The following is a 27182-nucleotide window of genomic DNA, read 5'->3' as shown; positions in this document are numbered from 1 at the left end:
CCAGCTACTTATTTTGACTAGGTCTTTCCTGTCCATTCTGCCCACATGCTTTAGTATCTCTGGGTGAAAGATGCCCAGGGGAATAAAGTGGCTACCCAGGCTAGACCATTTGCTATATCTGTGTTTTTATTGCCAATTCTTCCCACTGCCTCTGTATCTCTTGGTGGAGAAAGGAATCTCAGGACCACTTATTGGTGGGGGAGCTCTCCATCAATCACCTTTGCAGGTGGTGTTCAGCTCACCTCATGCTGCCAGAGAGACTCCCTTTAGATATGGAGGAATGATGAGTCTATCTGGGTGGCTTCGGTTGCCAAGTTGGAGTCAGAAAACACTAGGTCTGGGTGACCTTCTCTGTTGGGAAGGCAGATGCATTGCCACTATGTGTTTCTTCTGGTCTTGAAGTTTCAAACCAGTTTGTCTTTTTCTTGCCACATTTTAGAATTCTCCTTGAGTTGTACCCTGAACCATGTCCAAGACTAATAGTTAGACTTAGTGGGGAGAAATAGGTCCAATGTCATCTTGTCTGGACTATAAGCCCAACAGTACATTTAAAACATAATTTTCCATATTATCGGTAATATTTTGCGTTTTTCTCACTTCCAATTTGCCCCCCACACACAAAATAAATCAACAAACATAATCTGTGATCTTTATGACTGTTGATATCTTTTTCATTAATTTTTAACATAGCATTGACTCTTGTGTAGATATGAAAAATATAGAAATTCCACATAGAAATATAAAATTCTGGCCTATATAAAATAGGTGAAATTATTCACACACATATAGAAATCATTTATCTATGGAAACACTATTTTTAAAAGCTTAATATAGCAAATTACAATCTTAAAATATTAATCATACCTCTAAATGCATTACATATCATTTAAATAACATTGCATGATTCTAAAATCTTGGACGACACAGATACTATATTCATTATTGAATGGCAAAAAAAAAAAAGACGTGAAAGTCTAATATCTTTAAAGGGGAGTTTATTTTTAAACAGAATTTAAGAAAAGGATTAACTGCTAAACTTTAAATTGGTGGGAAAAGATTTTTAGAATTATTCATTTTTAATTCCTTTAGACATTCTTACATTGGGTGACTTTATACAAGACTGAGTCCTAAGCAAAATTAGATATATGACTTTCTGAAGCAGTTGTATTCAAACAATTCTAGCCTTAAAATAGGATTTATCAAATAATATTAAAAATTTTTAACATGTCATTTTGTGTCTGTGGTCTATAGAAAATACATTCTTCACACTGATTTTTTTATAAAAGACTGTTATTTTTCTGAGGGCTCACAATCAACACTCCATGGCTTAAACAGTCCATGTATCCAGTGAATCAGATATGTTACCTGATATGTTCTCAAATTTAACTCTTCTTTGACATTTTAATATTTTAATAAGGAATTTTGTTTCTTTAGATAAGAAAGCTGTCATTGTGAAATTGTGCTTTTCAGCTCATTTAAAAATAGCATTGTATCCGAGTTTTGGGAATAATGACTAAGGACAACAATGTTGAAAAATACATTGAGATAGGACAAAGTGTCATTTAGAAAAATTTAAGTGGAATGAAAGCAAAAGAGAGTGGTGGATTTAAAATACATCCACAAATTCTTTGATATGCTTCTCTTCAAGAGGTAGAGTTTAATTCCTTTCCCTTTGAATGTGGGCTGGATTGGTGACTTGCTTTTACCAAACAGACTATGAAAAAGTGATGGTGCATGATTTTCAAGATTAGATAATTAAAGAATTTGCAATTTCTCTTCACTCTCATTTGAATTAGTGGCTCTGGTGAAAGCTAGATGCCATGTCATGAGGACACTCAAGCAATTTTACGTAAAGGTCCAGGTGGCCAGGAACTGAGACCTCCTGCAAAAAAACCCATCAAGGTATTGAGATCTTCTGCCAAAAGTCATGTAACTGAGCCATTTTGGAAGTGAATCCTACAGCCCTGGTTAAATTTTCAGATGATAGTAGCCCCAGCCAAAAACTTGACTCTGACCCAGAACCATGAAGCTTAGCCATCTTCAAGTCTTTGACCCCTAGAAACTATGAGAGAGTAAATGCTTATTGTTTTCAGTTCCTAAGTTTCAAAATAATTTGTAAAATAGGAATAGATAACTATTAGAAATAGCTTCCCTTGAGGCACCTGGATGGTTCAGTTGTTTAAGCACCTCACTGTGGCTCAGGTCATGATCTCAGGGTCCTGGGATTGAGCCCCACGTCATGCTCCCTGCTTAGCGGGGAGTCTGCTTCTCCCTCTCCCTCTGCCCCTCCCCCTGCTCATGAGCTCTCTCTCTCTCTTCCTCTCTCTAAGTGAATAAATACAATATTAAAAAAAAAAGAAATAGCTTCCTTTATAGACTTTGACAAAAGGATCATATCCTTCAATGTCCAGAAATAAACATGGCCTGACATGTGCTAATCTTTGAAAACATTCTGGGGAAACACGTAACTGTTTCCTTCTAACAAACCCAACTCTTCTTACCCATTTCACCTTACCAATATTCTTACTCTAATCCTCTACTCTGTTGGATTTCTCTCCGACTGAAATTGGCATATTAGAATAAAAGATCTAGTACATTTTTGCTTAGGCAGACTTAAGTCAACTTCTCATATTCCATTTTATGGTTTTCAATGAAGAGATTCTGCAGCAGCATTGTCTGTTCCTCAGAAATCAGACCATTAGATTTTTATTCACAAATAAGTATTTTTTTATTCCCATGCCTCTGAATCTTCTCGCTCTGATCTTAACATGAAATTGCATGAACCTGCGGTCTTCTTACATAAATTATTTTAGTATCACATTAAAATGGAGAATGATCTGTATTTAAAATTCTGTTTGAATGTATCATCTCATTCACCTTTTAATACAAATTCTTCAGTGAAAATTAATGTGAAATTATCTGCAGCAAGGAAACCCACTGAGTTCCCTGGTAAGCAAAACTGTAAGGCAAATAATGACTTCCTAACTTGGACAGTCTTAGGAGTGTCATAATTCTGTCAATGGTCAAATTATCTTCTCTGAAATCTCACTGTTACATGCAAGGAACTCCCAAACAGAATGCCCAAAGAGTAATATTAACAACCCTGGTCAAATCCAGTTTCTATATTTTTTCCATCTAACCCTTCATATGTCTTTGGGTTCTTACAAAATGGCAAAATTGTTGTACTGTCTTAGACAGATAGTTCTCCTTGAAGGGGAAATAAACTCTATGCCTCTATTCTAAACTGGACACATATTTCTCCCACTAATTATTTCATTGCTGTTTTTTGGCTTGGCCAACTACTGTGTGCTTCATGATGGCTTTTTCTAGAATAAATTGTTTAAACTCCAAACTTGGAAGATATTTTTCTTTAAAAAAAAAATGAACTGCTCTTCACTAAAATGGCATGGGAAAGGATAAGTCATTCCAAATATCCAAGTTATTGGTAGAACACTTTAAAAGTTGCCTATAATGTCTATGTTTAACTAACTTTCCAAATTTTATAATATTCTAAGTGTGATCCAAATGAAAAAATGAAATAAATGAATGTGCAAATCACATTACATGTCTTTAAGAACAATACAGCAACTCAAAGACTGCATTAAGATAAGAATTAATAATTCAGAGTATTTCATCAGAAAAAGTCTGCAAGTTGATTTGAATATTACTTTAACGTTAAATTGGAGTAAGGTACAACCAGAATGCCATGTATAAAGACTCCGTGACAGTTATTAATTGCTAAAATGAAGTATTGTGGCATTTTAAAATTAAGATTAACAATTTGCCATCGCACCAATCACTCTTGACACTTAAGGCTGAACTGCTTCTCTTACATTACCAAATTATGACAATACCAGCTCCTGTGTTATACTGAGAGGGACATTTCAAAAGGTTGACAACTGATCCTCAGGAATCTGAAAGGAAATATCAAGTAGGTGTTACTTATCCACATGTGAGGCTTCCAGGAAGACGAGGGAAATTTGTAAGGCTCAATATTGCTGGAAATTCGCTTAATGCATTCTGTCCTTCTCCCTAGTGTCTACAGAGGAATGATTTAGGGATACCGGCTGCCATGTCTTGATTTAGAACTAAGATCTTAATCACAATAAAACCCCTGCCTTGGCAGACCTTTCCTGTTATCTTCATAAAGACCTCAGCAATAACAGCTACTCAACTCCTCACAATTCTCACAGAACCACCTTATGGTTTTTCTGGGCATCCATTCTCTTTTTGGAATTTGCATTTAGACCAATTGGAGATAAGATCTGGTGCTTTGGGGAGCAGGTGCTAACAGATCCAACAAAAAGCGGAGCTGTGGAGGGCTGGAGAGCAGTGTAGGTTGAAGCAATCAATTTTATTGCAGGACACTTTTCCTCCTGCTACTAACAGCTGCTCAGAGGATAGTGGGGAAGCTACCCTGCTGAGAGATTTAAGTCAGAGGATGGAAAATCCACCTCATTTCCAGGCTGAAAGGTCCCACATTAAAAGACCATAAAGCTAGAGTCATTTAAATAGTAGCTCCAGGGGCATATTAACTTTGCCTTCTTATAAAATGTCTGTTAATATAGATCTCAAAGACAAGTTCCTGGTCACTTGAACATTCAACACAACATAACAGGTTTTTTAATTTGGTTTCCTGCTTCAGACATTTGTGTTTGCACGCACATGCACGCATGCACAAACACACACACATACACACACACACGCACACGCATTTGATTAAATGAGGGAAAAGAACACGCCATCACTTTTTATGCATGTGGAAGCCACCGTCTCCAAAAAGCTAAGACTGGTCATTTGAAACCTTGGCAAAGCATTTAAAGTAGTGAGAGGGACATGTCATCATTTATGTGGGAAAAAAAAATAATTTATTGCCACACATCGTGCTACAAGCTTCATGAGGTTTTGAAATTTCTGGATTGTGGATTTGGAATATTTCTGTCGTGGAGGAATGCCTTAGAGGAATGGATTTGGAATATAAATTGGCCTTTGAGAAGTCCAGTGAGTTAGATGGCTGGATGCATGTCAACTTGTTAAGTGCACCACAGTCTTGGTGGAGAGAGAGACCCGAACAGCGGGACGGCCTGTTCCTGCTGCTGTCAGCCGGACGTTCCCTTGAGAGAGGCAGCTTATGGGTGCCACACTAGAACTGTAAACTACTTGAGAAAAGTGGAGAGAGTGGGATTTAGAAATGTCTGGCAGCTCAAGGATCTGGTTTGAATGCCAAGTAGCAGCTGAGACAACTGTGTAATAGCTTTACATTCCCAAAGGAGAAGGGGATTAAAAAAAGAAAGACAGCTAGGTTCTTGTCGACTGTTTTGAGAATAGATAATGCCAACGCTTCTCAACAAGATCATTATTTTTGCGTTTTAAAAGTAATATATAAGTATGTTTCACACCCAGGGCAAATTAAAACACTGAATTTATAATCAGGGTGCCTGTCTAAATGGAATTATATAAATCTGGCCGTGCAATGTGCTAGCTATTAATTTTATATCCTAAAGAGAGCATGATGAATAAAATATTTGGATTACTGTAGTCAATTATTGTAATACTTTGTGCAGTGTAGACATTGGTATAGGCAAATTTTATGCAAGATTTTTAAAGTATTCCCACAATATAAAAATACCAGCATCATTTTATTTTAAGTAATCATTGTTTTCATTAAATTATTTAGGTCAGCAACATTAGATATTTAAGTAGAAAACTGGAAGACCAATAATATAATTCATCAGGTTCTTGAAATATAGCATTAAATGATCATTATAAGCAATGTACTGCAACATAACATTTACTGATATCTCAAAATTAAGAAAAGTGAAAGTTGACAATTTTGTAAAATCAACTACTGATAGAAATGTATGTGATGTCTGGAGATGGATTTTTTCTAATTTTTTTTTAATTTTTTAAGTTGTTTTGTTGTGACATAACTGATTTGTCTAGGTAGGATTTGAACAGTTTGCCTAGATGAGATCTTAGTAATCTCGGTTTGAAGAAAATCAAGATATTTATTTTAATACATACTCTACTTTCCAGTTTTGAAACTGTAATCAGAACTTGCAGCAGATGTGCCTTCAGTTCTAAGAACATGAATCAGCTTTCAGTTAAAATCAGAGTATCCTACTTAGGGAAACTCCTCTTGGAAAAAAAAAAAAAATCTGATGTGATGTCTTGGGTGCAGACGAGAGGCAAAAGAACTTGCCAGAGCCTGGGCCTAGGGGTTTGTGCCCTGAAGGTGAGTCAGCGTTCATTCTTCCACTCTGGCCATATTTCCACTCTTGTCCTGATTTCCTTTTGTACCTGCCCATCTCTGATTCCTATAGCTCATCAGGAAAGCAGCAGCTGTTCGACTATCTTCCTGAAGATGTTTAAGTCTTAAGCCTGAAACTTCACGGAAAAGGAAATACTAATTTGTAAACATCATCACCCTTCCATCACTTTATGAATGAATCATGGGGGATACCAAAAGTGATTTGTAAATACACCAGCATATAGAAGTGTTCCCTATTCCATACCTTTTGCTCTATCTTAAGGGAGAACAGGCTCCAGATGCTTATGTAATTCCCACCTCAACTCCACACATTTTGAAAATTACCAAGGGTGAGGGTAGAAAGGAAAAATACTTGGGTAGGTATGATGCTTACCATATGTACCAGATTTCAAGTATCTTTCATCAAGCATTAAAATATTCCAGATATTTCAACATTTTTTGCCTCAAAAGTGCCTATTCCATTCTGACACTTACACCCGGAAAGCCATGTTTATGCTATTCTGTCTCCATTAGTTTGGAAAATAGAGCCCTGACAGGGTTGGGAGAAAAAACGGTGACTCTGAGGCATACTGTGAAGTCTCTTCTTATCAAATTAGCACAATCAGTTAGACACAAATGTATTATTTTGGACACAGTACTTAGTTATTACTAATTTTACTTGATTTAGCACAATGATAAAGGTCATATGGACAATGATGCCTGATCATTGTCAGTCTACATCCCTCAAGCATATCGACTCACTGAAGTTTAAAGATCCATGTTTTTCACAAGGGAAAATTGCAAGCCAACCAGCAAACAGGACATTTTCCCATAAATAATGAAGGTCACCTTAAATGATCTTATGCACAATGACAAAGAAATAGTCAATAAAAGACCACATTTGCGACATAACTTCAAGGTTCCTAAAACTCATATAATCCTCCAAAGTATGTATCTTGCAGTACAAACAACTTCCATTATTTTTGCTTCTATTATTAAATGTATGCATTTTCAGAGGGTCCTTGTGTAAGGGAATACATTATCCAGAATGTGTAGCAGTTTATCATCTTGGCCCTCGCGATCTCATTGGTACAACTAGATTTTTTTTTAGATTTCCACCAGAGATTAAGAACTATAACAAGATAAGTTTTTGAGAGGAGGGTGTGCAGCTTGGTAAAGTCCTAAATGCAATGCACATTGTAAAATGAGATATGTAGGGGTGCCTGGGTGGCTCAGTTGGTTAAGCGACTGCCTTCGGCTCAGGTCATGATCCTGGAGTCCCGGGATCGAGTCCCACATCGGGCTCCCTGCTCAGCAGGGAGTCTGCTTCTCCCTCGGACCCTCCTGCCTCTCATGCTCTCTCTCTCTCTCAAATAAGTAAATAAATAATCTTTTTAAAAAGAAAAATAAGGGCGCCTGGGTGGCTCAGATGGTTAAGCGTCTGCCTTCGGCTCAGGTCATGATCCCAGGGTCCTGGGATCGAGTCCTGCATCGGGCTCCCTGCTCCTTGGGAGCCTGCTTCTCCCTCTGCTTCTCTCTCTCTCTCTCTCTCCCCCCACCTCTGTCGCTCATGAATAAATAAAATCATTAAAAAAAAAGACTGCAACAAAAATAAATAAATAAATAAATAAATAAATAAAACAGAATAAAATGAGATATGTAATTGGGGTGGTAGAGGGAGATCCCTTGGGCAGCCAGAAGGATGAGCTCATGAGGACACTGGATTTCTATTAGAGGTTATTCAGGAAAAGGACAAAGCTCTACATCAGTATTTTCAGCTGCATTGTGTCCCCTCCAAAGTCATATGTTGAAGCCCTAACCCCCAGTACCTCAGAATGTGACTGTATTTGGAGATAGGGCCTTTAAAGATGTAATTAAGATAAAATGAGATCATATGAGTGGGCCCCAATTTAATATGACTGATGTCCTCATGAAAAGAGGAGGTTAAGACACAGACAGACCAGAGGAATACACCATCTACAAACCAAGGAAAAAGACTTCAGAAGAAGCAGCCCGGCAGACATTGATCTCAGGTTTCTAGCCTCCAGAATCGTGAGAGAGAAAAAAAAAATGTCTGTTGTGCAAGCCACCCAGTCTTTGTGTTGGCAACCCTGGCAAACTAATAGGGTCTTTTATTTTTTTTTTTTTTCAGCATGTGGGCCAGAATGGGAAGCCACCCTTAGGCCTAATAGCATATTACACATAGTTTAAAATTTCAAACATAATATAATGCAATTCGACAAGGTCAAAGAAGCAGCATTCAAAAAACACAATAGACTTGAAGTCAAGAAAAAGAAGGAAATGACAAAATAGGAAGAAAGACTCCAAAAGGCCAAGTCAGAAAAATTGTGAATGGGATGGCTTAAGCCAGGAAAAATGAGACAAGGGAAATACATATTAAGAAACAAATAGTATGTAGTATGTGGTCTCTAGTGGTGATATTGAGTTGGCATTGCCAATAGCATAGAGAGTATAAAATGAAGTAAGACATGATGTTTTGTTGTCCTGAGTAATGGTCCCTTGGGCAAGGTATCCAAATTATAACTACGAATATTATATTTTAGTTTAAAAGTACTATTATTAAGTAAAGTTAAAAAAAAAGCTTGGAGTTTTGGTTGAAAGGCCATTTGGCATCAATGAATGAATTGAATATGTTTTTAAAACATACAACTACATTATGTACTTATGTACTTATCCCTAGCGATTTATCAAAATAGGCTGACAAGAGAGCAAGTGAAAAAAGAATTCAAACATAAAAGAAGCATAGTCTATAGCATCCTTTATTATACTATATGCTAAATTCCATGCTAGTAAGTGATTTACTGAAAATGGGGCTTTTTTTTCCTATTTTTTCTGCTATTACTTGCACTATTTGTGTTCATCATAACTAAAGAAAGAACTAACAAGTTGTGGTAGTTAAGCCTACCTGAGGAATTAACCATCCCTTAAGACGTGACAGTAGACATGAACACCAGTGTGGGAGGCATAATAAAGAGGATGGTGGTAAAGAGTGTTTGGGGGTTAATTTAAAATGAAACAGGGTTTAAAAGGTAACAAAATGTAGCTAAAGTGGTTTTCTAATAAATCCATTGTTTAGGTATTACTGAGCACAAAATATATAAAAGTAGTCAGACAACCCTGGGGGCACCGGGATAGCTCAATCAGTTCGTCGGACTCTTGATTTCAGCTCAGGACATGATCTCAGGGTTGTGAGATCAGCCCCACATTGGGCTCCATGCTGAGCGTGGAGTCTGTTTAATATTCTCTCTCCCTCTCCCTCTGCCCCACAACAGCACCCCCCAACTCCGCTCACACATGTGCATGTTCTTTTTCTCTCTTAAAAAAAGAAAGAAAGAAAGAAAAACAAATGGTAGAACTAGTGCTGAATGTTTTAAATAAACATTATTCCAGACCATCAACACGTCTTAGGAAGATGCTATAGTGGAGCCAAAAGCTTAATCAGAGAAAGTGATTATGATGCTGATGTTCTCCAGGAAAATAAAGGTGATGCAAATAATGTAGCTGTAAAGTATGATTATGAATTTGAGTGAATATCTTGAGATTGTTAATACACTCTATTTCTTTATATTAGGGTATCATTGTTTAGAAGCTTATTATATGCCTGGCGGTATATTACATGTCTCCCAAAGATGGTCTTCAACCCTCAGACCAACACCATAATGTAGATACTATTATCCTCTTTGCTACAAACTGGAGGACAGAGAAAAGATTGTCAATATTGGAAACATTATATATATTTTCTTCTTCCTGCAAACCATTGTTGATTTACCAGCTCCACCTTATAGAGAGGTGCAGGTCTAACTTTCTTCGGAAAATATTTCAGAGTTTTAAAGGTTGTCTCATTTACCATAAGTAAGAAAATATAATTTTAAATCCCTCTATTTTGTTCACTATGTAACTCTATAAAGCATAAGCCACTATTGCTTGTGCCTGCAAGTTTCATTCGGAGCCTAACTTCTAAGTAATAATAAATACAGCTCAACAAAGGCCTAGCACAAAAGTCATTCTTGGCGTATATGAATGATCCGTTATGGAAATACTGAAGCTTCTCTTAAAATTATGTTCTTGCCAGCAAGAATTATGTTTCTTACTCTCAAGCTTGATTTTTTTTAAAAATTGAGATTATTGAGGAAATAAATGTCTTCATTCTTTTAAAAAAGTACTTTATAGCTTTAAGAAGTTACCTACATAATAAATAAATCTTTAAAAAAAAGTTACCTAAATAGCACACTAGATTACATTCTTAGAAATATTCCTTGAGCATTTTAATAATATATTTTGAAATTTCTCATCCAACTGTTACCTTTACAATATTCCTGCCAAGGGGGACTTCTTGGCTACACTTCGTTCTTTTATATTTATCTGATAACTTATTCGGGCAAAGACACTGTTAAGCCCTTTATTAAAATTCCACAATGGACTGAAAAAAGAGAATTTCTCAAAGTGCCTCACCGAACTAGAGAATGTCTGAAAACAGAATCAATAGCCATAAAATCTAATGCATAATGAAAAAAATGATTTTCTACTAAGTCAACATTTCCAAATTCACCTGCAGCATTCTACAATTTTTTTTTTAATCTGTAGAATTCTTCTCAATGTCTTCTTAGGAAAATTTATGTTATTGTTATTTTCACAGTTTAAATGTGTTTCCCTGCACCCTTCCTAGTGCAATCTAGAATTAATCAAATGCATGATGAAAAGAATGAGGGAAATAATAGTAAGATGGCTTCATTTCATCTCCATGATTTCAGCCTACTAGGGGTGACCAAACGGAGAAATGATGACTTCCAATGACAGGTCACATGAAAGTGTTAAGATAATAAGAACCTCATTTGCTTGAAGCCACCAAAAATCGGTAAGCTGGCCAAAATGTTAAATAATAACTGCATGATGAATGTGTCCCACTTTTGGCCTAACCGTAAGATGCTCTTAAATATTTAAATAGAGAACATGCATATAAGTAGATATATATGTCAAATTTAAAGATTCATACCCAAAATATTTTGAGTAAGTATTAAAAGGTTTTATTCATTAGGATGTGGTAATATAATTTCGTAAAATTTTACTACATTTTGGTCTACCCATGTCTTTGAAAACAACCCATTGAAATTCTGTGAAAAATCTTTTTACAAATGATCAAATAAGAGACTTACTGGGCGCCTGGGTGGCTCAGATGGTTAAGCGTCTGCCTTAGGCTCAGGTCATGATCCCAGGGTCCTGGGATCAAGTCCCGCATCGGGCTCCCTGCTCCTTGGGAGCCTGCTTCTCCCTCTGCTTCTCTCTCTCCCTCTCTCTCTCTCCTCCTCTGTCTCTCATGAATAAATAAATAAAATCTTTAAAAAAAGAGAGACTTACTAATCTCAACAATTTATTATTCCACAATGTTAATATATCATACAAAAACTACAATTAGAAAAAATTTTCAACTTTTAGATTGAAAAAGAAAGACAGAAGTTAAATATTTCCTTTTCGATCAAAGTGCTATGAACTTGAAAGGATTTGCAAAGTGGAAACAGGTGTAGTCAACTGTTGGGAGTATTTTTTAAAATTGTTTGACACGTCATGATAGTGTGATCCAAAACTGAAACTTGACAGTACTATAAGCGTTGGAAGATCATAAATCACTTTAGACAGCGCACCACAGTCTTAGTTTTTGCACACTGTAAGTATTTTGTGATACTTTGTATTTTTAATATAAGAAAACATTAATATTTTTAACACAAGAAAGCTCTTTATTAATTTTATTAAAATGAAAAATTTTGTATTATTTTCCTTCCTAATGTATAATAATATTACAATTACTTATACACACAATAATTGTGATATTATTGTGTATTAGGAAATATAATAATACCAAGTCTAAAGAATAAGATGAAAATTTCACTTTCTTCCCATATCCTCAATACATTATATATAATCCCATAGTGTTTGTAAAGCAGTTAAATATTTTTTCTGCTTTGGCATATTTTATTAAAGGATGGACATTTATGAATGATGATTTCAAGTGGACTTCATACATAACGCGTGCATTTTATAGTTGACTTAATTGATGCATAATTAAAATTACAAAAAAATTAGAAGACTTAAAACAAAAACTTTCATACTAATTTCGGTTTTGTAAGAACTTACAATTTCATGTAAATGGTAACAATTTCATATTTTACAATAGCATTTTTCCAATGTTCCCAATTTTTTTTCATAGAAACAATTTCAAAACAACTTTATTTATCACCATAATCTCATAGTAACACTGTGAGTATAAAGTAATCCAGGTCAGAAAAATGGCACACAGGATGCTGGCTCCCTCTTCTGCCCCCTGCATCACTCTCAGAGTAATGTTCCCACTCCAACTACAAAGTGTCAGAAGTTAACAGTCATGATGATTTCTTAAGGTTGCCTCATAGTGACTCAAAAGCAACTTGTTATTGCCTTTCAGCATGTGAAGAAGCAAGAATAAAGTAAACCTATTTTATATCAGAAATGGATATTTTAACATGAGCCAAAAATGTTTAATTATTAAATTTAATGAAGCAATTTGCTTTAGGTTAGCCCAAAGGGTGTCTTTGAAAACTTGACTGTTGACATACACATATCCAATTCTCAAAGAAATAATAAACAATTTAACATTAAAAAAATACTTTTGTCAATGCTCATCTGTTCAAGTTTTTACCCCCCTCTGGTCCCAAGAGATTTCTGCTGTTTTCCATTTAATTCCTTCATCTCTTTTTAATTCCTACTTCTACTAGAAATTTTTAACATTGAACTATGCTTTTTTAACACTTAGTGATGCTAACAATCGATGCTAGGACTTGATTTTTTTTTCTGTTCTCCAAGGAGTCCCTTTCTGTTGTGAAGTTTTCAAAATCTGAATACATTTCATGGATTGAAAACATCCACACAGTCTCTAGCAGAAAAATATATAGCCCATAGTCCTTTAAACATGCGGACAATAACAGCTGGGATTTATAATAACAAATGAAGGGAAAGATGAAGGAAATATACAAATCATAAGCTCCAAGAAACACATAAATCTTTATGACGTTTTATCATAACTCAGACAAAACGTTATCCTTTCAAAACCTGCCAGATCACGCCAGACATTATACCCGGTTTAAAACTCAGGTGCTTTGAAGTTATCTTTGAAGTCCTCTCAGTTTTGGAGTTTTGGTCACTCCTCAGATCACAGCAATGCCTGCATTAGTTCTATGCAGTCCTTTTGTTTCCCTATGTCAACCATTGTGTCTTCTTCCCTTTAATACGAAAATACATGGTTCTGTTACCTATAATAGACAATTTGAAAGTGTTATTTCCTGCATGAAAATGTTAAATTTATAAAAGATAATAGAGTAAACTGAACTTGGTAGATTGCAAAGAGAAACCTTTTTTTTTTCCCCAAACTACTGTCCCCTTCAAATTCACTCTGTCTACTTAATTTTTCTTGCCTGCAGATGAAATTTGGGCCAGAATGCATACCTTTTCTCCTATTTATTTATTCATTCAAAAGTTGTTTCAAATGTCTAAGTGCCTAACACTGTTATAGATGCTTAGACACACCGGTGACCAACACCAAAGTTTCCTAAAGAGCTTATATTCTAGTTGGAGAAAGGCATCAAAAGTAATTCTATGGAAAAAATTAAAATAATCAAGCATGGTAAAGGGAGTCGAAAGATCCAGTTTGGGGAAGTGAGGAGCAGTAGGGGAGATGTGGGAGGAGGTCAGAATTTAGTATTAATTGTGGTGATCAGGTAGGGCTCATTGAAATGGTGAAATTTAGACAAGGTGACAAGTTTAACCAAATTGATATCTGGTAGAAGAACATTCCAGAATAGATAGAGCAAAAACCTTAAAATAAGAATATATCCAGTATGTTCACATAACATCAGGGAAACCAGTGTGCTGAAGCTGACTAAGCATGTGTGCAAATGGTAGAAGTCAGAGAGGTGGGGTAGGTGACAGAACATGAGAGACCATATAGGCCATTTTCTGGGCTTCGGCTTCTAACCTGCATGAAATGGAGATATGACATAGTTTGACTTATATTTTACAGGGAAAAGTCAGTATACAGGCAAGAGATGAGAATAATTCAGACCAGGGAGATAACAGTGGAGGATACTTTTTGACCACAGAGCTACCACCATATCCTAACAGATTTGATACAGAATGTGAGAGAAAGAAAGGAGGTAATTATTGCTCAAGGGGAGCTTGTACATGAGGAAGAATAGAAGTGAAGCAGATGTCCAGAGGACAGATTATTTGGAATATTAAAAGTTTTATACATGCTACATTTGTGATGTCTATTAGACAGTCTAGTAGAGATGTTGAGTAGGCAATTGGACATATGAGTCTGTAGTTTAGGAGCACAATTTGGCCAAGAGGTATAAAAAGTTGGGGAGTCATCAGCATATGTTTTTAAAGTTACAAGACTAGATGAGATCACCATAAATCTTTAGCTAAAAAAAGAGAAGTCTACAAGCTAAGCTCTAGGCCAATGTGAATGGGTCAGTTAAAAGAGAATGAATTGACAAAGGCAACTGAACAACCAGTAAACTGGGAAGAAAACCAATCAAGTGCAGTGATTTGGAAATAAAATTTTAAAAGGTAGTGTAGAGGAAGAGAGAGATCAACTATACCAATGTTGCCGATAGGTTATCATGTTAGAATTCAGATATATAGCCAGAATTACATTTTTGTTCTGAAAACCAGTGATCAAATTACCAACCAGCATCACTTTTAAATAAAAGACCTATCAAAAATTACAGAGTTCCTTTTAGCATCTCTCTGCTGTCTGTTGAAACTCTTGATTTTAGTAAGGATGTTATTATTCCATGCATGAGATGTATCTGAATTGGATTTCAGCACCAAAATTTCCATGATAGTGGTGGTTACTGAACCTGAATCTACAATTTTTGGCATCCTCCAATTGCTTTTTGCTCTTGAATAGAAGAGATTTTAGAGTAAAAAAATCTTTAGCTCATTCTTCATTCTCTGAAACTTTATAGACCATTTCAACATATGTTCAATACCATATTTATGGCTCTGCCTGACTCAGAAAACTGATTGTATTTAATCCTCTTATTATTACCTTTGGGAATAATACAGAAGTGCATACTTTGAAATTTTTTCCCTAATATTGAAGCTTAAAAGACCATAACAAAACTATAACACAATAAAGGATGTCTGCCAAGTGCCAATCAATCATTTTCCAAAGGGGTCTTTTGGGGAAATTACAGATAAAATCCTTCGTAAGTGCTTTCTACACATTAATGCTAGAGTTTTTCAAGGAAAATCTAAAGGCATTCTTAAGACTTTTTGGAGCATGAATTCACACTTGGTATCACTTTTCACTGACTCTCTCAAACCTGAAGCATCCTAAACCCAAGGTGCCCAGACAATATCTTGCCTTATCAGTAAAGATTACATAACTAGATTTTACAATAGTTCCTCTAAGTTCTATTTTAAAAGATTTCTCAATTAAACCTAATCATTTAAAAATCCTTTTAAAAAAAGCAAAAATTTTTCAAACCATGACTTTTATTATAAAATCATTTTAATTTTTAGCAAAATATGATTTCTTTATAAAAAAATGGATTTAATACAAAAAAGTAGCATTTCCATTTTAATAAGAAGTACCAATATAAATTATTAAATATATGATACTATACAGGATGCCCAGAACACACAACTCAATCAATTTTCAAACAATCTTCTGATTTTAGATACAATTATGTCCATTTTATGAATAAGCAATTATGTTGCCCAAGTCAAATCTAATAGGTTTAAGTGAACACTGCGCCTTGGAAAGCCCCTGTGATACTTGTTCTAGAATATGAGTGTCAATCCTGGACCTAATATCTATGGTTTCTATCATCTTTAGAGATTCATTTATCCACTCAAGAATCTTAATTCCTTCACCTGTTAAATAATACATTATTCCATGTAAATTGTCTTTATTTTTAAGTGCATTATAGTTGAAAAAAAAGCATAATGTAAAATGTAAAACTATATTGTAAAAAAAAAAAAATCCAAACACTTCTGAAGTCTACTCTGGCAGACATTGCTAGTTATATTAGTCAGGATTCTCCAAAGTAACAGAACCAATAGGATGTATATATAGATAGAGAGATTTATTTTAAGGAATTGGCTCATGGAATTGTAAAGCTTGGCAGGTCGAAAATCTGCAGGGCAGTTTGGCAGGCTGCAGATCCAGGGAAGAGTTAATTTGTTGTCTAGAATCCAAAGGCATTCCAGAAGCAGAATTTCTTCTTCTTCTGAGGACTTCAGTTTTTACTCTTAAGATCTTCAACTGATTGGAAGAGACTCACCCATATTATGGGAGGTAACTTTCTTTACTCAAAGTCTACTGATTTAAATGTTAATCATATCTAAAAAATACCTTCACAGCAACATCTAGAATGGTGTTTGACCAAACAACCAGGCGTTATAGCTTAGCCAAGTTGACACATACAATTAACCATTAGAGTCTACCCTTTGTCATTTAGGCACCCATATGCATCTCTTTAAATATACTTATTCTCAAAATAAAGACAATAACAAGGCCATATTTCCACCTTCCATTCTCCTGTGTACATTCCACATTCCATTCTCCTGTGTACATCTCCTGTGTACATCTCCTGTGTACATTTACACCTGTGTAAATCTGTACATACACAAATACTTTCCCAAAAGAGTATGTGAAGTCCTTAGGTGATGTTCACTCTTCTCCTTGATGACCTATAATTTAATTATTATGATGTAAACTTAATACATGTTATGTTATGTGAAAAGATGATAAGAAAGGGAAGAAAACAAAGATATTGCCACACACACACACATTCTTTTTTTTTCACACACACATATTCTTAACAAAATAAGGAGGTAATACCCATAACAGTTATTGTCCTTGTCTCTGTAACTGGTCACATGGCCATAGCTGGCATTTATAACTACCTTCTTCAGTAATCTATTCCTTTTGCAATCAGCAGTTGCCTCAGTTGGTCATGGATCTTTACCAGGTAGAATTACCCAAATTTCTATTCCTGAGGGTCTGGTCCACTATTAGTCCTGCCTGAACTGATTTGTAGTTTTCCATTGACTCTAATCACAAAGCATGGTAGTACCAAGAGATGCCCTAAGGCATCTCCTGTATTCCAGATATACTCCTCCTTACCCCCATAGTAGAGTAGTAGTCCAATTTCCTCTTTGATAATCAGAATCAATCCTACAGCCAGGATAGTAAATATCTCCTTTACTTGTTGATTCAAAGGCATCAGAAGCTCAAAGTGGTTAGGTGGCAGTTCTAACTTGAGTTTAGTGAAACATTTCTGTGTCTCCTAGTGGAGGCATTTCTCCCTTTGGAATTAAGACTTCTTGACCAGGAGGGTATAAAGATATGTGGACAAGGAGCAAAAGTTTTACTATCAGATCATTAGAGGTAATAATGAGTGATGCTACTCCCATTTCTACCCCTTAATTTCTGGATCCATGAATCCTAATTGTGGAAGAAACAGCTCCATATGTTGAATACTGATTTAGGGTATGTGCAAACGCCCGAGAGCCTTGCCACAGCCCTGTGAGGTGCTGCTGTCTAGCCAGAACGGCAACTGAATCTTCACAAGACTATTCCACCACTCTATCAAGCCAGCTGCTTCACACAGGCAGATCTTGGTAAGACCAGTAAATGCCAGGAGAATGGGCCCATTTGCTGTGAAGTGAGTTCCTTGATCAGAATCGATTCCATGTGGACTACCATGAGAGTAAATAAGGCATTCTCTGGGCCCACAAATGGTAGTTTTGGCAAAAGCATTGCATTTAGGAAAGGCAAATCTGTATCTAGAGTAAGTGTCTGTTCCAGTAAGAACAAAATGCTGACCTTCCATGATGGAAGTGCTCCAATTTAATCAACCTGCCCCCAGGTAGCTGGCTGATTATTCCAGAGAATGTCTTCATAACAGAAATTCAGTGTTGGTCTCTGCTGCTGGCACACTGGATTCTCAACAGTGGCTGTAGCCAAGTTGGCCCTCATGAGTAGAAGTTCGTATTACCGAGCCATACCTAACCAGCCACCGTGGCCACTTTGTTCATGAGCTCATTGGTCACTGACAAGTGTGGCTAGGAAAAGTAGCCAACTGGTATCCACAGAATGGGTCATCCTATCCACTTGATTATTGAAATCTCCCTCTACTGAAGTCATTCTTTGGTAAGCCTTCACATGGGACACAAATATTTTCACATTTTTCACCCATTCTGAGAAGCCTATCCACATCTCTTCCCTAATCTTTTTCTTATTAATTTTCCAATCATTTTCCTTCCAAGTCCCTAACTATCTAGTCAAACAATTGGCAACTGGCCATGAATTGGTATACAATTGCACATTTAGCTATTTCTCCTTCCACAAAAATGAATAACCAGATACAGTATTGAAGTTCTGCCCACTGAGAAGAGTTCCCTTTATCACTGTCCTTCAGGGATGTCCCAGAGAAGGGCTATAGTGCTAGAGCTCTCCACTTCCAAATGGTGTCTGCCCATCATACACACCCATCTCTAAACCGGGCCCAAATTTTCTCTTTCTCTATCAGTTTATCATAAAGAACTTCCTATGAAGCCATAGCTACAGGTTGTGAGAAATAAGGCAATGTAACAGGAAGGAGTGGGGACTGTGGGCATTTGGGCCATTTCTTAAGTGAACGTACTTGATCCTCCAGAGCTATTTGAACCCAATTTCATATGCACTACTTGCATTTGATGGTGATGTGCTGCTGTGCACACCCAACTTCATGGCTTGGTGGGTCAGACAACATCCAGTTCATGATGACATTTCAGGTTGCCTGGTAACTTAGTGGCTCATTGTTAGCATTCAGTCTCTACTAAGGCCTAATAGCAAACCAAAACCTGTTTCTCAAAAGGAGAATAATTATCCACAGAAGATGACAAGTTTTCCCTCTAAAATTTGAAGGTTTTAAGCTGTTATTCATCTATAGGGGCCTGCAAAGGCTCCAAATGCAATCCTATTTGCCACTGACACACAAGCACCATTGGATCCACCGGAGCATATGGCCCAAGTGGCAGAGCTGCTAGCATGGCAGACTGAACCTGTCACAGAGCCTTCTCTTGCTCTGAACCCCAATCAAAAGAGCAGTTTTTTGGTCACTTGGTAAATGGGCTCGAATAACATACCCAAATGAGAAAAATATGTCGCCTCCAAAATCCAAAGAGACCCGTTACATTTTATGTATATTTTTTGGTTGTTGGAGGGGCCAGATGAAGCAATTTATCCTTCACTTTAAAATGGATATCTTGACATGGCCCACACCACCTGATCCCTAGATATTTCACTGATCTAGAAGGCCCCAGAACTTTTGTCAGATTTATTTCTCACCCTCTGATATGCAATGTCTTACTAATAAGTCTAGGGCAGTTGTTGCTTTTTGCTCAGTGGCACTCCATGGCATAATGTCATCAACATAACTACTGGTGGGATATCTTGTGGAAGGGAAAGGTGATCAAGCTTCCTGCAAACTAAATTATGACATAGAGCTAGAGCTAGAGAGCTGTTATATCCCTAAGGTAGGATAGTGAATGTGTATTGTTGGCTCTGCCAACTGAAATCAAACCACTCTGCTGGTCTTTACGAACATGGATGAAGAAACATAATTTGCCAGATCAATACATGCAGGTACTAGGGAATGTGTTAATTTGCTCGAGCAATGAAACTACGCCCAGTACAGCAGCTGCAACTGGAGTTACCAGCTAGTTATGCTTACAACAATCCACTGTCATTCTCTAAAATTCATGTTTTCTGCACAGCCAAATAGGCAAGCTGAATGGGAATGCAGTGGAATCACCACCCCTGCATCTTTCAAGTCATTGATGGCAGCTGTAATCTCAGCAATCCCTCCAGAAATGAGGTATTGCTTTTGATTTCCTATTTTCCTAGAGGGGCAGTTTTCCTATGTAAAGGCTTCCACTTTGCCTTTCTCACCTTAATAGCCCTCATTCCATAGATCAAGAAACCAATGTGGGGATTTTGCCCATTGTTAAGTATGTCTATTCTAATTATGTATTCCAGAACTGGAGAAATAACCACAGGATGAGCTAAGGGACCCACTGGACCCCCTAAGCTAAAACAAACAACAACAACAACAACAACAACAAATGAACTCCTAAAGCTTCTATTCCACCTGATAGGTCACAGTGGCATTTTGGGTCTCCAAATGGGTCTCACCCCGGTTCAGAGCCAGTGTTTAGGAATCCCTGAAAAGTCTGATTGTTTCTTTTTCCCCAGTGTCCAGTCACCCAGTAAAAGGGTGTAGATCCCTTTGGGAAAGACTAGGAGAAAGAGTAATGGTATAAATTTTGGGTGGTGTAGCTAAGTTCTTACTCAAGAGGATTCAGCTTCCTTTTTTATTCATGGGGTTCTGGGTCTATAAACTGGCTTGAGTCTTAGAATTGATTGAGGGACCATGACTCTCTTGTTTTTATTATTCAAGTTTTTATGATTCAAGACTTTTATTTACTTGGCCTATAACTCTTTTGTGTATACAAACCAAGGAAGAATTTAGTACATTTCACATCTATTTCACTTCTAGGAACACCATGATGCCATAAATTTTTACCAGTCAGACTATTCTGATTACTGGTTTGACTTTGTTGTCCATTATGATAACCACACCCACCTTGCCTTTGGTGATCGAGTGTTGCCTCTTGGGTCTTGCCGCCCCAAGATCCAACAAGCCCCATTGCATTTAGGTTTCCCAATTCATATAATTTCTGACCTACAGAGAATAGTGACCACAGAGCTCTTCAAAGATGCTTGCCACATCACAAATTTATTTCTCACAGTAGTGATGACAGGTGTGTTCTCTAGATGCACCTAGGGTGGGTGAGCAGGTCTTACATGATAACACAATTCTTACATTCTCATCTCTCTAAACCTTTTGATTACTTCCTCTACTATATACCAAGGTACTTCTGGTATTTCAACTTATTTAATATAGGTCACCTTTTGGTCCATATTTCAGCCAAACAACCAAACAAACTGTTAGAGCCTTATCTAACCCTCCGAGCTGCAACGTTAAATCTGGAATCTCTGCTTATTGATATATATCAATCAATTAAGACTGATCCAACTTTATGCTCCTTCTACCATTATTCAAAGCCCTTAATATCCATTCTCACACATATTTCCTGGATTTCTGTCTTTATAAATTGGAAACGTCGGATCGTTTTTGAGATCACCTCCTTATGGTCCACTTTGTACCTCAACTTTCAGTGCCTGCTGGGAAGTGAGTTTAGTCTAGAAGAAAAGAAGTGAGTCCTGAGGAGAATCTGCAGTGTTTTGCAGGGAAACTGCTTCACAGGAGGCCATTATGGGTTCTTCAGGCATATCAGCATTAATCTTCTCAGGTGGGGGTAGGACAGCTGCATCTATGGACAAAAAATACTAGAAGTATTAGAGGTTCCCTGTCCCCAGTCTCATCAGGATCTTCCTATATGGCCCCATTCTAGCCTTCAGAATTCTATTCCTTCTCAATCAATGCCCTCACTTTACCAGTAGATATTCTGTGAGGTTTGGAATCAGTTTGTGTTGTAATTCAGCCGGTAGCAGGATGAGACTCTGTGTCTGGCTTTCAGCAATCTCTGTGGCTACAGGATATAAAGGTTTCTGTCAGGGCAGACATAGAATCTTTCAGGTTACTTACTGGTATTCAGACTGGGAATTCAAATCCTTGAACTCATCATTTTCTTTCCCCACTTTTTCCAGCACAATTAGGGGCAACCAGCCAATTTCATTATACTTGTTAGTTTGACAAAAATGTTGTAAGGTATCAGGTACATGGTCACCCCAAAACTTGCCTTCTATAAGTCTTTGGAAGTATCCAAGATGATATTTTGCATATCTTTATTGCCACATCATACCATGAACTATCATTTACTACTGGAAATTTAGTCATTAATGCTTTTATAACTGATCAGATTAGAGACTCAATTCCAGAAAAGTCAGAATCAATTCGGAAAACTATCCTTAAGATTTGGTTCTTCTAAACCACTCTCAGTGCCAAAATCAGTCAGAATTTTTCAGAGAAACACAATCAATAAGCTGTCTATATAGATAAAGAGAGATTTATTTTGAGAAGGTGGCTCACATGATTGTGGGGACTGGGAAGTCTAAAATCTGCAGGGCAGGCCAGCAAGCTAAAAACCCAGGAAAGAGTTGATGTTGCTAGCAGTCTTGAGTTTGGAAAATTTGTTCCTCTCAGGAGACCTCAGTCTTTTCTCTTAAGTCCTTCAGGTGATTGGATGAGGCCCACTCATACTGTGGAAGATAATCTGCTTTACTCAAAGTCTACTGATTTAAATGTTACCCACATCTAAAATATACCTTCATAACAACATCAACACTTGTGTTTGACCAAACGACTGGGGACCATAACCTAGCCAAGTTGACACATAAAATTCACCATCATACTACCCAATGTCTATTTTTCTTCCTTTTTTTGTAACCAACAGAAACTAGATTTTGTTTAGAACAGCTATAAACAATTACATCTCTCAACCTGTCTTCCACTTCTGACCAGTGAAATTTCAGCAGAAATCTCTTAAGTATGGATTCCAGAAAAACTTTAAAAATGTGAGACTAAGGGGTGCCTGGGTGGCTCAGCTGGTTAAGCATCTGCCTTCGGCTCAGATCGTGATCCCAGGGTCCTGGGATTGAGGCCCACATCAGGCTCTCTGCTCAGCGGGGAACCTGCTTCTCCCTCTCCCTCTTCCTGCAATTCCACCTGCTTGTGCTCTCTCACTCTCTAAATAAATAAATAAATAAGTGAGACTAAGTTGGCACGTCATTTTGTCATTTCCCTTGCCCTTCTTCTTGCCAAGACTACAGAATATGTGGGGGCTGGGAGGCAGTGGAGGAGAAGAAGTCATCTTCTGAAATATAAGATGACAATGTTGACAAGAATGCCTCACACAAAACATGGCAGAGCAGAAAAATAGGAGTTTGTATCCTTGAGGTCAGAGTGGAACCACTTTCCCTAGACTGTTAACTTCTGGGCTTCTTTCATGTGAAAAAAATTGAATCCCTATTTGATGAGTCTCTGAAATAAGATCTCCTAATGTATTACCAACCTATGCTAGACACTTAACTATTTCATTTACAGCCTTAATAGTTTAATTTTTAATATTGGGCAGATAAGTTTTTTCTTTGAAAAAAATTCATAATTAACTTATAGTCAGGGTTTTCTTTAATATCTAGAAATATATTATAGCTTAGATGTAGATGATGTTAATATTTTCCTCAAATGTTTGTTATGAGGATTAGTTATAATAATACAAAGTTGCTTTTGTAAAAGAAATATCATTTAAACAGTTATTAACAATTTTAAACATATATAAAGAAAACAGATTAATTGATATGTTTCATGTTCCCCACTATATGATTGAACCAGGACTAGAGCTCAGATACTCTGAAACTCAACTAGTTTCTTAAGAACTATAGTCCAGGTGCCTGGGTGGCTCAGTTGGTTAAGCGACTGCCTTCGGCTCAGGTCATGATCCTCGAGTCCCAGGATCGAGTCCCACACCGGGCTCCCTGCTCAGCAGGGAGTCTGCTTCTCGCTCTGACCCTCTTCCCTCTCGTGCTCTCTATCTCTCATTCTCTCTCTCTCAAATAAATAAATAAAATCTTTAAAAAAAAAGAATTATAGTCCATCAGGATCTTGTATTTCTTAGGTAGATGATAACCAGATAGATCACAAAAACAAGAAGAGAGGAGAGAGACAAAGATATTGAAGAAATTTTTAATATATACTTTACTCAAACAAAAATTTAGGAAAGAGAAAGATTCTCCCTAAGCTAAAAATTTTCTTAAAAAAATTATTTTCGAGAGGCGGAGCGGGCAGAGGGCAAGCCCGAGGTGAAAAAGCAGCGACTTCTGTGTGTGGAGTTTGCTTCGGTCGCGAGTTGCGACGCCGCCGTGGCTCAGTGCTACCTGGCCGAGAACGACTGGGAGACGGAAAGAGCGCTGAACTCCTTGGAGCCGCCCGGGCAGGAGAGCGCGCCGCAGAGCCGCCCTCACAGGGCGGCGGGGCCCGAGTCCTGTGCTGAACTCACGAATGAGGAGACAACTGATTCCATTAGTTCTAAAGCCAGTACATCTGAAGGGAATCAGCAAGAAGATGGCAGCCTGTTTTCTTTCATTACCTGGAATGTTGATGGATTGGACCTAAACAATCTGCAAGAGAGGGCCCAAGGGGTGTGTTCCTATCTAACTTTGTACAGCCCAGATGTGATATTCCTACAAGAAGTTATTCCCCCGTATTATAGCTACCTAAAGAAGAGAGCAAGTAGTTATGAGATTATTACAGGTCATGAAGAAAGATATTTCACAGCTATAATGTTGAAGAAATCGAGAGTGAAATTTAAAAGCCAAGATTATCCCTTTTCCAAATACAAAAATGATGAGAAACCTTTTGTGTGTGTATGCAAATGTGTCAGGAAATGAACTTTGCCTTATGACTTCTCATTTGGAGAGCACCAGAGGGCATGCTAAGGAACGAATGAATCAGTTAAAAATGGCTTTAAAGAAAATGCAAGAGGCTCCAGAGTCAGCTACCGTTATATTTGCAGGAGATACAAATTTAGGGGATCATGAAGACACCCAATGCGGTGGTTTACCCAGCAACATTTTGGATGTCTGGGAGTTCTTGGGCAAACCTAGGCACTGCCAGTATACGTGGGATACACAGATGAACTCTAATCTTGGAATATCTGCTACTTGTAAGTTTTGTTTTGAGCGAATATTTTTCAGGACAGCAGCAGAAAGTGTCCATATGGTTCCCCAAAGTTTGGACCTCCTCGGGTTGGAAAAACTGGACTGTGGTAGATTTCCTAGTGATCACTGGGGTCTCCTGTGCAATCTCGATGTAATCTTGTGAAATGTTTTCCAAATAAGAGTTCTCTATCTTCTGAGTAATTTTGTTCTGGATTTTTGCAAATGTAATTTCTACCTGTCTGGAAAGGTAGGTTATATGGAGGAATTGATACACTACATCATTGTAACAGGAGAAAACACTACTGTGATTTTTATTTTGTGGATTGTGTACTCAAATTTCAGAACGAAATATTGATGTTTATTTAAACTAAAGCATACAGAATATGAGACTTCTTCATAAAGGCCACCAAGACCGTCAGAGCTCCTAATACTGCTCAGAGCTGCCAGCTGGTTCTCAAGCAGGGCACGTCCCTGGGCTAGCCTTTATATTTTATTTTTAAAATCAGGCACCAAATGGTTTATATTTTAAGTAAATCTTTAAAATAAAAATAAGAGGTTATTGTGTTTGGGGGAATTGGATCTTCAGGTAATCTTAAATGAAAAAAGCCATGATTATGTACATTTAAGTAGATGGCAACTATCCTATAGCAGATTTTATTTTTGTCAGCTAACAGTATGTGATTGGTAAGCTATAAATGAAATCTTTTGATTTGAAATTCCTTTACTTTTTAAAATTCATGTTTGTCAACATGTCGCTGTTCATGTTGCCAACAGAGGCAAAATTAGGCTTGATAATGATTAAGGTTGGTGTTCTAGCTGCATTGGGCTTTTTTCCTAAGAGAAAAATAAATGTTTAAAGAGGACTAGGCTTTTAGTTTTACTTTTTATAAAATTGAATTATTTTACAGGAAAGGGCTAAGGAGCACTTTTTAAATGTGCTTTAAAGAAACTTTTCTCCCCGTAAAAGAAATGTGCTTTAAATAAAGAATTTTACTTGTTTTAAAAAAAATTATTTTCGAAGCAAGAAGTAAGATAATCTTGGGCGCCTGGGTGGCTCAGTTGGTTAAGCGACTGCCTTCGGCTCAGGTCATGATCCCGGAGTCCCGGGATCGAGTCCCACATCAGGCCCCCAGCTCAGCGGGGAGCCTGCTTCTCCCTCTGACCTCCCCTCTCATACTGCTTCTCTCTCTCTCTCTCAAATAAATAAATAAAATCTTTAAAAAAAAGAAGTAAGATAATCTTTGAAACCCTAGAGGTTTTTGTTTTAGCAAAAGCAATATGACTCCTATAACTTGGAATATAGATCTGAAGCTCTAGTTCTGGAAGACATTTTTTGCCAACAGTGTCCAAGAAGTATCACTTTGTGTGAGGTATTAAACTAAGTGTCATGGAAAGGTTGGTTCTTAGAATATTAGAAGAATGAGGATTCTAGACAATGAGAAGATATTTCATCTGGTTGCTTTATTCCCAGGAATCTGAGATTCTACAATATTAGAAAAATGTCATAGGCTCTACATCCCCTGGCTCTTTTCTCATAAATACAAGAGACTTTAACTCCCATGTAAAGCCACTAGCTCTCTTAAACATGACAGTTAGGTAACAAGGTCATACCTGACACACAGCAGTCATCTTTGAGCAAAAGGGAATAGAAAAAATTCTCTGGAAGAAAGATGAAAAGTCAGAACAAACTCTTGCATCCATGAGAAGGTCGTACTAAATCCAAGTTAAATTAACAATAACATTTCTCTTCGTAAGTTGAGCAAATGTACCACACAAGGTACCAATCCCTCTTCTGCGCTCTAAGGATGGGCCAGGGCTTCTAGAATTCAAATGAAGAGGTATAGAGACACAGCAACTAGTGTGAGTCTTTTTAAATAAAAGATCATGCCATATGTCTGCTCAAACCTTTGCTATGATTTCTTATTCTACTCAGTAAAATCAAAAACGTATACAATTCTAACAGGGTATTTACTCCCCATCTCTATTATCACACTGACAACACTTCTGGGATCAGCTAGTTACTGCTATGAAACAAACCATCCCGGGATCGGGCCCCGCCTCCGCTCCCTGCTCGGCGGGAAGCCTGCTTCTCCCTCTCCCACTCCCCCTGCTTGTGTTCCCTCTCTCGCTGTGTTTCTCTCT

General features: G+C 37.2%; 1 protein-coding gene across 1 annotated transcript; it reads left to right on the top strand.

Moving 5' to 3' along the window:
• The first annotated feature begins 1815 nt into the window (after window positions 1–1815).
• LOC113915880 (tyrosyl-DNA phosphodiesterase 2-like) lies at window positions 1816–25203 on the top strand. The gene is given in 4 exon segments (XM_035729279.1): window positions 1816–1902; window positions 14319–14451; window positions 24154–24697; window positions 24699–25203. Coding segments are annotated over 4 exon segments (1269 nt in total).
• Window positions 25204–27182: the final 1979 nt, after the last annotated feature.

This window comes from Zalophus californianus, chromosome 1 (genome assembly GCF_009762305.2).
Source record: "Zalophus californianus isolate mZalCal1 chromosome 1, mZalCal1.pri.v2, whole genome shotgun sequence".
In the NCBI taxonomy this organism is placed as follows: Eukaryota; Metazoa; Chordata; class Mammalia; order Carnivora; family Otariidae; genus Zalophus; species Zalophus californianus.
The sequence above is the reverse complement of the archived record's forward strand: the minus strand, read 5'-3'. Positions and strand labels throughout refer to the sequence as shown.